This window comes from Boeremia exigua (assembly GCF_020726555.1).
Source record: "Boeremia exigua strain MPI-SDFR-AT-0100 chromosome Unknown C7974scaffold_1, whole genome shotgun sequence".
In the NCBI taxonomy this organism is placed as follows: domain Eukaryota; kingdom Fungi; phylum Ascomycota; class Dothideomycetes; order Pleosporales; family Didymellaceae; genus Boeremia; species Boeremia exigua.
In genome coordinates this window covers 2,427,873-2,440,338 of record NW_025763518.1, presented here as the reverse complement: position 1 = coordinate 2,440,338, position 12,466 = coordinate 2,427,873, and the positions used below count along the sequence as shown (strand labels likewise).

The window sequence follows — 12,466 nt, the reverse complement described above, 5'->3', positions numbered from 1 at the left end:
TTTGCGAGGGTCGCGCTGTTGTCCCCAGCGCCCGTGCGCCCGCCTGCACGCACGGGGCTGGGCCGGCTGGCAGGCACAGCAAGCGGTGGCTGCGACGTACGGAAACGTTATCGATGTCTCTCTCCGCTCCCCGCCACCTGCATTCGCACGCACCGCGGCGTGCTCACGCACCTGGAGCCTCGAGCCAACGGCCTCCCACGCAGCAGCCTCCCACGCAGGTCGCAGCGCGATACCGCTCTGCAGGACAGCACATCCTTGACGTCAACAGCCTAGGTAGACCGACTTTGGGCGTCACATGCAATTCTGGCTGTTGGGCTGCGCGCCAGGTCATGGGACCCCAAACACATTCGTTGATTCTCGTAAACACGTGCAAATAAAAAATACATCTGGGTATATGTACAGTCTGCTGCCAATCGCTCGCGTCCAATACTACTCCTTCTTACCGTACGCGTCTGCGACGTTCCTTGACTGCTCCTGCGCGTGATTTGCGACCTCCTGGCCCCGCTCCATGAGACTGCCAGACGACGTTCCCGTACTGGCGGCCTGTTGAGCGCTGGCTGTTGCCGAGTCTGCTGCTTGGGTGTACTTGTTGTAGACCTCACTGGCCTGGCCCCGTGCTGTTGACGAGGCCGACTCCACTGACTCGGTCGCTTTTGCGTACGAGCCACTAGCTGCGTCCTGAGCGGTCAAGGTCGCGGACCGTGCTGCATCACTGGCTTGACCTTGCACTGTTGACGACACTGACTGTGCTGTTTCTGTTGCCTTGTTGAAGACCCCGCTGGCTTGCTCTTGCGCAGCCGATGATGCCGTCTGAGCTGTCTCGGCCGCCCTTGCATATGCTCCGCTAGCCTGCTCCTTCCCGGCTTCTGCAAGGCTTGTCGCTTGCTGCGAACCGCTGCGAACTGCTTCTTGTGCATTTGACGTTGCAGTCTGCGCTGCTTCGGCGACTTTGCTGTATGCATCACCCACCTGCTCCTTGCTGCTCTCGTATAAGTTTTGGGCCTGCTCAGATCCCTGTGTCACCACATCCTGAACCTTCTCGGCTGCGTGTCCAGCAACCTCGACGCCCTTCGTGTACGCATCGCCTACGCGCTCCTTGCCGTCCTCGATGCTGTCTGTTGCCATCTGCTTGAGCTCCTCGGAGCTAGGGAACTTCTCCATCGACTTCAAAACTTGATAGTAGAGACTGATGATAACCGAGTGGATTCGCTCCTTCATCAGCATTGTGATACCGTGCGAGAAGAATCCCTTTAGCACTTCTCCACCAAGACCTTGATACAGGCCTGAAAAGCCTTCCGTCTGTGCAATGCGCAAGATGGTAGCGAACACCGTGCGCTGTCGAGCGCGAACAGCCCTCGACTGTAACGGCTTTTTGGCTGTCTCGAACTCTGATGTCTCGCCAGTTGTCTGAGTAGGCTTCTGAGACGAGACCTGGGCGCGCGTCTTGGCCAGCTGGAACGGGTAGGTGATAGTTGAGGCCATAGCTTTGCTCGTAGCCGCGATAAGGAACGTGATACGTGCGCCGGGGTTATCGCGCCTGTCTTTCGGTACCAGCAGGCGTAGCAATACCTTGTGCAGGAGCATAGTGAGGGATGGGTTGAGAGTCAGGATAAGGCTGGCAGAGTAGCCAGACCAGAAGCCCTGCAAACCCTTCTCCTTCCTGATCTCGTATGCAATGTCTCGTGTGCTTGAAGCTGGCGCTCTGCCCGAACTCGGGTCGAGAGCAGTCATGGCTGCTGTCTGCTTCCTAGTCACGATGTTCTGGATAGGCGTCGTGCATAGTTTGGACAAGGCACCGGCAACCACGCCTACGCCGATCTCCTCGAATGCTCCCAAGCTCTTTCGTCCACCATTCGCAGCCAAGCGGCTCTGCCTCACGTACGAGTATGTGAGAAAGAACAGAAAGCTGTCCGTGACGCCCTTGAACACCTCCTGGGGGACGCCGTTGTAGAAAGCTGACAGTCCACCTTCACGCTCATAGATCTTCTCGACAGCATCCAGGATGCCATCGTACCTCGGCCGCTCATTCTCACCTTGGAGCTGTTTCTGCACCTGGAGACGCGCAACGACCAAGTCGAGAGGGTAGGTGATAAGCTTCGAGACGGCCGTTCCTAGAGCGCCAGAGGTTGCGTGGCCGAGGGCTGGCAGGGCGGGACCGAGCGCGCTGGGTTTCGTCGCTTGCTCATGGGTGAGGTGGTACAAGGAGAATGCATCCTGTGCGCATTAGGTGGGCTCTGGAGTCGACGCGATCTTATCATACCAGCTGCGAGTTGTAGATGTACGTGTAGCTGCTCATCTTGGCGGCGCTGTCGATGTCGATAGACCGACCTCAGTCACTCTAGATAAAAGACAAGTTGATCAGAAACATGCGCTTCAGCATGAGAAGCCAAAAACGCGGGGAAAGCTCTCATGATGGCTTTCACGGAGACGGATCCGCTCTGTGACGCCTGGCAAGACGTCATCCTGAAGCGGTTGGCAGCTGAAGCAGCCGAGCCGAGGTGTGGACAAATCACAAAATTGTTGCGCTTGTGAAGACTCGACCACTGCCACCACCGTCACCACCATCTCGCCCCTAGTTAGGCGCTGCGCGAAAGATGTATTTGCGACATCGTACGGACACTACTGGCAGCAGTTGAGTCGCTATGGAAGGCTCGCTGCATTCGTGAGCGTAGGTACGGTGCGTCGCCGCAGAGCTACACCACAACAATGCAACACGCACACGACCGCAGTTGTTCGAGGAAACGACGATAAAAGTAGAACACGGAGCACTCAAAGCAACTGTGAGAGCCTTCTGGCTATGATCACTGTTGAAAGTATCCTCCAATACGGAAGCCGGCCAGCAATTGGGACCTATCGAGACGGACTCATCGAGGAGGAAGTTGCGACTCTCAGCGCTGGCCACATAACAGTACAACACCACCTGCCCTGACCCGAGGCAGTGCACCTGTACCAGAGATGCCATGACGTGACTATCGCCTGCATGACTGGCTGCGCGGCTGGGTGTTCATGCCTCAGGCGTCATTCATATCGTGAGCTCGCTGTCGCATGGCGCCCAGCGCCGCTGCCGTTCGTCAGTCATGAACGCCATCGAGTCAACGAGTATCATGTATAGCTGTTCCAAGTATTCAACAAGGCGATTGCCTTTAGATGGACCTAGTCGTTCATGCTATACGCTTCAGCCAAGTGTTCTCGACGTGCGGAGGCATCATGAAACGACTCCGGATCTAAAACAATAGCCCTGGAATCGCCAACCACGTAGGTCTCCGCCGTCACGCCGTCAATGCTTGCTGTCTTCAATCTGGCTGTTTCAAGCCAAGCCCAGCGATCCTTGTGTTGAAACGTGCGTTTTCCCTCTCATTGAGTGTTCCGCCCATCGCTGGTCACGTTACTTCTCCACCCTCACTGCAATTGAAGGGTCCGAAACACAGAAACGGCTTTGTTTTCGATGTTCCGCTGTCTAATGCCCTCAAACTAGCTTGACGTATTCGTACGATACCAAGCTTTTCCCGCAGGCATATGAAAAGCCAAGGCTTCACTTTGATCGATCTAACATACCGATCAACATCTGCAGGGTACCTGTCAAAATGAGCCCGCCAAGGGTAGACGACAGTGTACAGCTTGGCGATTCAGGTCGTTTCGATCGAGCACTGTGCCTGTATAGAGCTGTGTATAAAGATGGTTGACCAACGCACCTCTACCAGATCATCATCAGCATCAACCACCTCCTTCATTCTCTCTTCTACACATCCTTTCTGGATAAACTTTCTCTTCAGCTTTGTGCTAGCCACGATCTTTGTTCCCATTCTCTCATTTGCTGTGCAAATACATCTTCCATTCACACAGCCAACTCACTCTCTTCAAAAATCCACCCAACAGCAATCATGCGCTTCAGTCTTGCAACCATCGCCACCGCGGCACTCGTTCTCTCGGTCTCCGCCGCTCCTCACAAGGGTCTAGGCAAAGGTCGCAACAGCACAGAGACCGGCGGACGAGGCGGCAAGGGCCGTGGTCGCTACCCTGATGGCGCTTTTTCATCGGGCGCCTTGGCTGCACCCACTGCACTCCCTACCGGTGGTGCTGATCTGAGCGATGTTCCCTTCGAGCTGCCGACTTCTGCGGCCAACAAGTTCGTTGCGATTTCCAGGGCCAAGTCAGACGACTCGAGCTCTTCCGATTCCAGCTCTTCCGACTCTGGATCTTCCGACTCCGGCTCTTCTGATTCCAGCGACTCTTCCAGCGACTCTTCAAGCGACTCTTCCAGCGATGATAAGGACAAGAGCAGCTCTGGCTCTGGTAGCTCTTTAGATGACAAAGATACTTCTTCCGGCTCCGGCTCCGGCTCTTCAGACGACTCCTCTTCGGGCTCTGGCAGCGGTTCCTCAGATGGCAGCTCAGACGACTCTTCCTCAGGCTCGGGTTCTGGCTCTGGCGGCGGCTCATCTGACGACTCCTCTTCAGGCTCTGGTTCCGGCTCTTCAGACGACTCTTCATCAGGTTCCGGTTCCGGTAGCGGCTCTTCAGATGACTCTTCGTCCGGCTCAGGCAGCGGTTCTTCAGGCGACAGCTCGGATGATTCTTCCTCGGGCTCTGGCAGTGGCTCTTCAGGCGGTAGCTCAGATGACTCTTCTTCAGGCTCTGGCTCCGGCTCTGGCAGCGGCTCCGGCTCTGGCTCTGGCTCCGGCTCTGGCTCTGGCTCCGGCTCTGGCTCTGGCTCCGGCTCTGGCAGTGGTTCCTCGGGCGGTTCATCTGGCGGCAGCTCAAACTCAACCACTCCCAGCACACCCAGCAGCGGCGGAGGAGCATCTGGCACTTTTCCCACCGCAGCTGGCGAGTCTACTCTCTCTGCACCCATGGAAGTCACTACCTTCGATGGTGGCATGGTGAAATTCGGTCGTGGCGTGTCCTGCTCCAGCGGCGAAGGTGGCGACAGTGACGCCGTCTTCATTGTTGCCGACGGCGGCTCTCTCTCTAACGTCATCATCGGCGCTGACCAGATCGAAGGCGTCCACTGCGAAGGCGCCTGCACAATCACAAACGTCTGGTGGGAGGCAGTCTGCGAGGACGCTCTGTCCTTCAAGGGTAACGGTGACGGCACAGTCTCCGGTGGCGGTGCGAAGGGCGCCGCCGACAAGGTCATTCAGCACAACGGTGTCGGCACAATCTCCATCTCTGATTTCACCGTCCAGGACTTCGGCAAGCTGTACCGCTCATGCGGCAACTGCAAGACTGTAAGCATTCCCCCTCACTTCACACTCTTAGCAGTTCACTAACAATCTACAGCAAGGTGAGCGTCACGTCAAGATGAGCGGTATCAAGGCCGACGGTGGCTCTGCTGGACTCATCGGCATCAACTCCAACTTCGGCGACACAGCCACCATCACCAACTCCTGCATCACTGGTACCAGCATCATCTGCCAGGAGTTCGAAGGTACTTCGCCCGGTAATGAGCCCAAGAAGATCTCCGACGGTCCCAGCGCGGCTTGTATCTACACTGAGGCCGACATCAATGCCTGCTAAGCGCATTGCGATCTCTATATGTCAATATCCAGGGTGGTCTGGAAGACGTTGAACAGCTAGTGCAAAAGTCAGATCCAAGTGGTCTCCAGGGGAGTTTGAGCGTTGTTGTACATATACCTTCTTCTTCATATCATGAATCGAGCTTCATCCTAAACCACCTTCAATTGCATGCCTGTGACTGCCAACGACAACACGAATCGCAAACTGACCTCTATACATACTTCGCTCATATCCCACCAAGACCCCTCATTAGATCTTTGCGCCGTTCTCCGAAAAAAACCTCAAACCTCGTATCCCCATCACCCCACCACCGCGCCACCGTCGACACCCATGTCGATGCGCTTACATACTATCCTTTGCGCTGCCGCCCACGCACACGTTTCAGCGCGCGAGTGGGCAGCTTCCCGGCCTAACCGCCTCGCCGCGGTGCGATTGGCCAGGCAAGAACCCCCGAAAACGTAGATCCAAACGCGCGCCATAGACCAGCGCAGTCTTCTTTACTGTCCACGTACTGTCGCCTCGCACTACTAAGTACCCTCGCCGGCTGCGGGTGCGATGTGAAAGCTACGAGTTTCACCGCGCTATCGAGATTCGACGATCGTTGTTAGGCTGGAGAAGGGCGTTGTACATACCTGGTATCAAGGGTCACTGGAGATCGCGATGCCGTTCTTGCAGTCGCTGTACCGCGTTCTGATGTTCTGGCGGCTCGAGAAAGGGGATGAGGTTCGTGCAGGCTTCTGCTAGAGGAAGACCGTGAAGCTAATTGTCTAGCAGGCCAGGTATGAGGGCCCTGATCCCGCGTTTTCCAAGTTTGTCTTCTACCAGAGTCTGACGCCGAATGAGGTAAGACACAGTGTTTTTTGAGTCGCTTTGTTTGGTAGTGATGAATTCTGATTTGGAAGCAGAGTATGTCGAGTTTTGGGCGGCCGTCTTTTGAGAGTGGACAGTGTTGATGATGTCAGTACGCGGATCGGTTGGTTCGGTGAGCATTCCTAGGACTGGGTGGGTTCAAGGAGGCAGGGGTGATCGACGAGGGAGGATTTTCGCGAAGACACGAGATTTCTCTATGGTGTTACTTGCGTGATCAGTGGAGATTGGAGTGAAGTTGACTGTCTGAAGTTGAGAGAGCGCATTGGACACACCAAGTCAGAAGTGTCCAACTCTTACCAGATGTGTCAGTTACTATGAATAAACTATGATGAGTGAGTTGGCAGAATGACGCTGTTAGTAGCATCAGTTGTTGATTTCTAGCCGACTCCGATCACGTTAACGATATCCTCTTGACGAACTGTCAATGGAAGAGTGTATGTGAAACGAAACAGCATTGTCTGTTTACCGACGATGAGATCCCCACGCTAAGTGGTACTTGTAGGTAGTTTAGTCTTTGTGACCATGCGAGCTTTCGAAGGTCAAATCTGTGTACAATACTGACATTCAAACGAGACCTTCTATGTAACGACGTTCATCGAGATCAAGCCACGCAGTAGCCGCCCAGCCAACACGCTTGGTACAGTACTAACAAAACAGAAGACTTCATGAAAACTTCACCGAAGGCCCAGACAGTGAGTGTACTCAGAAAGAGCCAGAACATATCCTTGGCATCATGCGAGAAAGTGATTCAACGCGGAGTTGCTAGCCCAGCTTGTGTATTGATCGCAAACAGCTGACACATAAGCTTGCTTGAGCACAAGTTGCGGAAACGTGTCAGTAAGACTTAGGAGTGCTGTCTATCGGCGCGTATGAAGGCGTCTGACAAAGCCCCCATCTTGTGAAATTGAGCCGCGACTATATTATAGGAAACACTCTGTGCCTAAATAGAATGGTGAATACAATCGTCAGGAGTCGGTCCGCTTGAGAAGGCAAGAAAGCAACCGACTTGTACAGTATGTACATACTTCATAAGCGGGAGATTGACAGGCCATTTGCAAGGTTTGGGCCTGAGAGAAGTGGAGCACAGCGTCTCGAGAGACTCCCGGAGTCGGCTGGCATGTCCGAGATTTCCCCCCGTCTTGCCACTGTGAATGCCGAAGCCGCATGCAGCTTTTGATCGCACGCTTGCCTATCTCAAAGCGGCTCGCCTTGTAGCCGAAGAGTCGGTTCTTCACTGCAGAACTTGCAGTGTATGTGCCCATCAACATGGCATCGTGGAGGCAGTTATCTAGACCGACGAACTTGCTAGCGACGACGCCAGTTCCGCGCACGTAAAGCCTTCCGTCTTTGTCTCTCCTGAATCCCAGTGTAACGGGGACACTTGAGTCGAAGATCTTCTTTCACGGTCTCATTTGCCACAATAACGCCACCAGAACTTCGTATGATCAGCAACGTCTGAACCTTACGCAAATGAACCCAGTAATATGGTTGTGAGTGTGTTTTATGCGTGCACATGCGAATCTAAAAAGTGGAGTCATGGAAATCTGTAGGTTCTCGATGACGGTATGATGGCAATGTTCGAACAGGGGCCATGCAGAATCAGCAGTTAGAAACTGCCGTCATCCCTGGCACGAACGCGACCCGTGCTCCACTTGGTGGAGGCACTGGGGCGTAGCGTGCACGTAGCTATCATGACCGTTGCCGTTACCTTGTCGAAGATCGTCCGAGAACGGTCAGAGGATCGTGTTCAAACGAAGTAAATTCTGAAATTGAAGCCTTGTGGGCCTCAACTGAGGAGGTGATGATACCTTGTAGGCATTAAGACGATGGCAGCCTGTGTTGTGGGATTGTATCACTCAGATCCCTTGTATCCGTTTGGTATGGACCATATGCCTGGGTGCCTGGTCATGCCCCTGATGAGTTGGATCTGGAGAAAAGCAAGACTAATAACCTGTTTTAGAACTAGCAAGCTACTGCAAGGGAGTTATAGGCCCCATCTAGCCCTTTGTGTAACGCGAGGGTGCTGCTTCCGTTCAGAACGAACGTGGGCGGCCGCCTTTGACATGCATACCACTGAGGGGTTGCAGGGATCTTCTGTCCGGTCTCAGAAGAGAAGACAAGCAGCGAGAATAGCTTGAGTACAAGCGGATGCGGCAACCACCACCCGTTGCATCGGAGCGTCGTAGTTCGCCTCAAGCTCTCAGTGAACTTGAAAACGGGGGCTACCACTGGTCAGTCTTCTTCGGCATAGTTGACCGACGGTTCTCTGAAGGTAGGCATGTGCGCATTGGTACAGGCTCACCTGGGTGGAGGAGGTGGGAAGGCACGACGACCGCGGTAACTCGACAACCTCTGCTTGTACTTGGCAGACAGATGGCACTAGGTAGTGGGCCGCTCTCCGCGGAGCTATTAGCAAGCGGGCAGCTTCCTAACAGCGGGGGAAGAGTATCCATTGCTCAGCTGATTGGTAGGTGCGACTGCCTGTGGCTCTTCGTGCTAGTCAGCAGGCGAAATCTGTCATCTGGGAGTCTGGAGCGACAGGGTGCAGCAGTAAGCGCCCTGATAGCTGCCAGTGCCAGCCGTGTTGATCGAGAATCGAAACTCGCTTTTACAAGCCTGATTTCCCATTACCGCAGGTGTGAAGATCGGCGATCGGGACAGTACTCTGACGTCAAGCGTGCGCTAATGTGCGCCTGCCCAATCAATACCCCATACTAGTGCGGCCTTCCGGCTATAGCGCGTTGCATGCGAAAGCTCAGGAATTCGATCTCGGGCGCTCTCCCCATTGTCGGATTCCCATGTTCGCCCACCTGGTGAATCTGTACCGATCGCTTTCTCTTAATACCCTCTCTTGCGCTCTGCCTGATCCTTCTACTCCTCTCCTTTGCGCAAATTCTATGCCAATACATACTGGCCTCAGATACACATAGCTCTGCAAACCAACCGCTGTCATCACATAGCTGTTAACCAAACAAGCCACCGCCACTCGATCCAGTCTTTGGAACGCGCTGTCACTGCCACCTCTCACCCACGGTACTTTAGATTTCTTGTGAGACCTGAAATCATTACTGTTGGATCTTCGTCATGATGGAAGTTGAACAGCCCCAGTCCTTCGATTGGGCCAACGACGCCTATGCTGCCTTCAGCGACGCATCAAAACACCAGAACAAATGGAACGCTTTCAGTAGCAGCTCTGCGCCGACAGAAACCAACACAGCATTTACGATACCTCCAGCTCTCTTGACCCATTCAACAGCACGGTTCGGTCAGATCACCCCACCTGAGGAGCGTTCACCAGCAGACTCAATGCGAAATGCTAGACAAGGCTCTATACCAGTAGAGGAGCTATTGAACGAGTCACTCTGGCCCAACAATGACCAACAGTACCTGGAATCGCCCAGACATGATGCTCGGCAACTCGAGTCGCCACCCAACGACAGCGAGCCGTCCTCAAAACGTCGCCGCGTTGTTAGACAATCCATTTCCACTCAGTCCCAGGCCACAGCGAATTTACAACAGGACAATGACGCCACTGCCAATCCTCAGCCTCCTAAGCGCAAGCGTGGGCGACCAAAGTCGCAGCCCCAGATGGTCGAGGCCTTTACCGCTGATGGATTTCCCTTCCAGGTGTCATCTGCTCGCCAGTCACATCTTGAGAAGAATCGAGTTGCTGCACACAAGTGCCGTCAGCGCAAGAAGGAATACATTGGTAGCCTTGAAGGGCGCGCTCGAGAGTTCTCCGCAAAGAACAAAGCGCTGAAGGAGAATGTCAGCATGCTCAGAGAAGAGGTGCTCAGCCTCAAGAACGAAGTACTCCGACATGCTGGGTGTGGCTTCTGGGCAGTCGACGAATACCTCGCACGATGCGCAGGAGACCTGCTTGGCAGAGAGGCTCCCGGGATGTCACAGATGGGCTCAGGACAGTATGATGTCCCTACAATGCAAATGCGACCTCGCGAGAACAGTCACGAGTCTGTACCAAGTATAGGCAGCATGTGCTCTTCCCCCGGTGCGGATGACTTTGGTGGTCTCGAGCTTCTTCAGGAATATGAGGATGACCAGAACATTCAGTAATGATGTTTGTGGTTCTGCTTGATGGCTCAATGCATCTGGTCTTCGGCGTTCTCTCTTGGTAACACTTCATGATACCCCCGGCACAGGTCACATCGAGGACGACTACTTGTGCCTTTTGATTTTACTTCCTGAACCTTCCGTTTACTCGGTGTCACATTCGGACCCGAGCAAAGCAAAAGTATTTCGAAGAAAAAAGCGTTTATTCTATAGCGTGTATGATACGATAGTAGCATAAACTAAGTATAACTGTCATGATCACTTCTTGTGTGCCTTCCGCGCGTTTTCCAACGAGTCGCAACATAATGTGGTCCTGTCAACAGCTACGTCACAGTGCTTAAAGAGTTTGAAGTAATATGCACCAGGTATAGGCAGACTCTTCACAAGAGAGCCCCCCACAGGGCTACCTTGGCCGCTTGAAATTACGATGGAGAAACAGACGTCAGGGTACTCAAGGGTTCCGCATACTGATCGTCCGCAGTTCTCAGTCTCATTACAAGGCACGCGAACCCCGGTGCGGCTGACGAAAAGCCCCACTGATAATTGAGGGGAAGCCGAAGTGGCGATTATCAGAATGGTCGCCGGCGATGTTCGCCGCCACTATACCCCACTGGCTGTGTGGATACCCTCTCGGCGATTTATGTACAGTCATTCGTCTACAGACAATGGATATGCTATACATTACGGCAGTGTAGCGGGATCTGGGATGGTGGCGAGGGTCGTCTTGGTAAGCTGGCAGGCACTTGCATATGGTAGTTGCCTGCGGCTTTGGGCAGATCCGCAGCAGTATTGGGGGCGGTTGTACAGGAACGAGCGAATGTGTTGGCAAGAAACTGGCGAATCAAATCCACGTAGTGACAGCACCGAACTTCGGGTGAGTGGCGCACGCGAACGGCGCGCACGGACTGTACACGATCAACGGTTTCCGCGACAATACAGTAGGATGCCATGTAGATCGTTCGTTCAAGCTGATGTTTTCGTCATTCTGCATGCAGCCCGGCAGAAGCGCGGCAGGGATGTCTGCCGAACTTCAAGATGTTTACCTTCACACGGCGTGCCGCACACGCCGAAGACTTCGCTTACCCAGGTATCACTATCAAACCTAACATGCTAGGCAGCCAACTAATTGTACGGCTCTTATGTAGCTAGGTTTGTGGTGAACTGCACCATTGGCTGCAACCAGAAAGCCAAAGGGGCTTTCCGCTCTGGACAAAGGATGGAATTTACAAGTCCGTAAAGACCAATAGTTCACTACCTGAGTACTAAAGCCCCCGAGCTGGTACGAACGGAGAGATGTCCGCCACCTCACTAACATCTATGCAGCTTCCTCTTTGGGCGTTTGAAGATGTGCTAGCCGGATGCGGTTTCTTTACGATGTCTAGTATGCGTCATTGATCAAATCCCGCACGACATGAACGCGCGTGAGCACGTGTTTCAGGTGCGGGCCTGCCATCCGCGGTGTCGTGCCCAGCGAGTATCGGATGAATACGTGGGGTACATCTGACAGCTTTCAAGGATATAATGAGCTGTTACTTCCGTAGTTGTAGTCAGCAAGCAAGCCCGAAACTGTGGTTGACATCGGACCCGCGTGAGCCACTTGTTGGCTCCTGAATCCACTTGCGTTTCTGGCAGAACCACACAAGTGATGTCCGGAATCGAGTCAAAAAGTGCCAATTCGGAGAGACTCACTTCGAGATCAAGGACTGTGATGCAATCTGAAACCACCGACACTACCAACTCACACCCTTGGCTCTGTTGCTTCTCGATGACCGTCTCGACCACAGCTCGGCGGTTCAATACAAGCCCAATGTATATCCGAATAGTTGGGTAGAGAATGTCACTAACGTTTATTGGAGCAGGATGGTGCTTGTAATCCAATCTTCTCTCAGAGTGGAAACGTCTTATTGGTTCAGTATATCGAGTCCCCGGACACGGGCCCAAGAGATCGAGTGCGTTGGTGGTCGTTATTACCGATGACTGTCGACATTTTGTCGTCCAATGAACTGCA

At 53.8% G+C, this 12,466-nt stretch overlaps 3 protein-coding genes across 3 annotated transcripts; 2 read left to right on the top strand and 1 right to left on the bottom strand.

The window, feature by feature from the left end:
* Positions 1-260: 260 nt before the first annotated feature.
* On the bottom strand, positions 261-2,474 carry C7974DRAFT_419863 (mitochondrial carrier domain-containing protein). Its single transcript, XM_046144228.1, has 2 exons — positions 2,261-2,474; positions 261-2,214 (listed from the first exon to the last, which is right to left on the bottom strand). Exons 1-2 carry the CDS (start codon positions 2,294-2,296, stop codon positions 430-432), a joined length of 1,821 nt encoding a protein of 606 aa, XP_046003118.1. The 5' UTR covers positions 2,297-2,474; the 3' UTR covers positions 261-429.
* A 1,407-nt stretch (positions 2,475-3,881) lies between these two features.
* On the top strand, positions 3,882-5,517 carry C7974DRAFT_430226 (pectate lyase-domain-containing protein; the record flags this gene model as incomplete). The annotated part of the gene is made up of 4 exons (XM_046144683.1): positions 3,882-3,929; positions 4,459-4,531; positions 4,858-5,228; positions 5,281-5,517. The coding sequence occupies 4 exons, from the start codon at positions 3,882-3,884 to the stop codon at positions 5,515-5,517; spliced, it is 729 nt and encodes a 242-aa protein (XP_046003117.1).
* Positions 5,518-9,085: 3,568 nt separating this feature from the next.
* On the top strand, positions 9,086-10,714 carry C7974DRAFT_383386 (uncharacterized protein). Its single transcript, XM_046140764.1, has one exon. The coding sequence runs from the start codon at positions 9,472-9,474 to the stop codon at positions 10,459-10,461; it is 990 nt and encodes a 329-aa protein (XP_046003116.1). The 5' UTR covers positions 9,086-9,471; the 3' UTR covers positions 10,462-10,714.
* The last annotated feature ends 1,752 nt before the right edge of the window (positions 10,715-12,466 follow it).

What these genes read in the sequence shown, in the direction of transcription:
- C7974DRAFT_419863 (XM_046144228.1), bottom strand. Translation starts at nt 2,296, where the DNA reads ATGAGCAGCTACACGTACATCTACAACTCGCAGCTG. An exon ending in ACATCTACAACTCGCAGCTG is followed by an intron (nt 2,215 to 2,260) that starts GTATGATAAGAT and finishes TAATGCGCACAG; the next exon opens with GATGCATTCTCCTTGTACCA.
- C7974DRAFT_383386 (XM_046140764.1), top strand. Translation starts at nt 9,472, where the DNA reads ATGATGGAAGTTGAACAGCCCCAGTCCTTCGATTGGGCCAACGACGCC.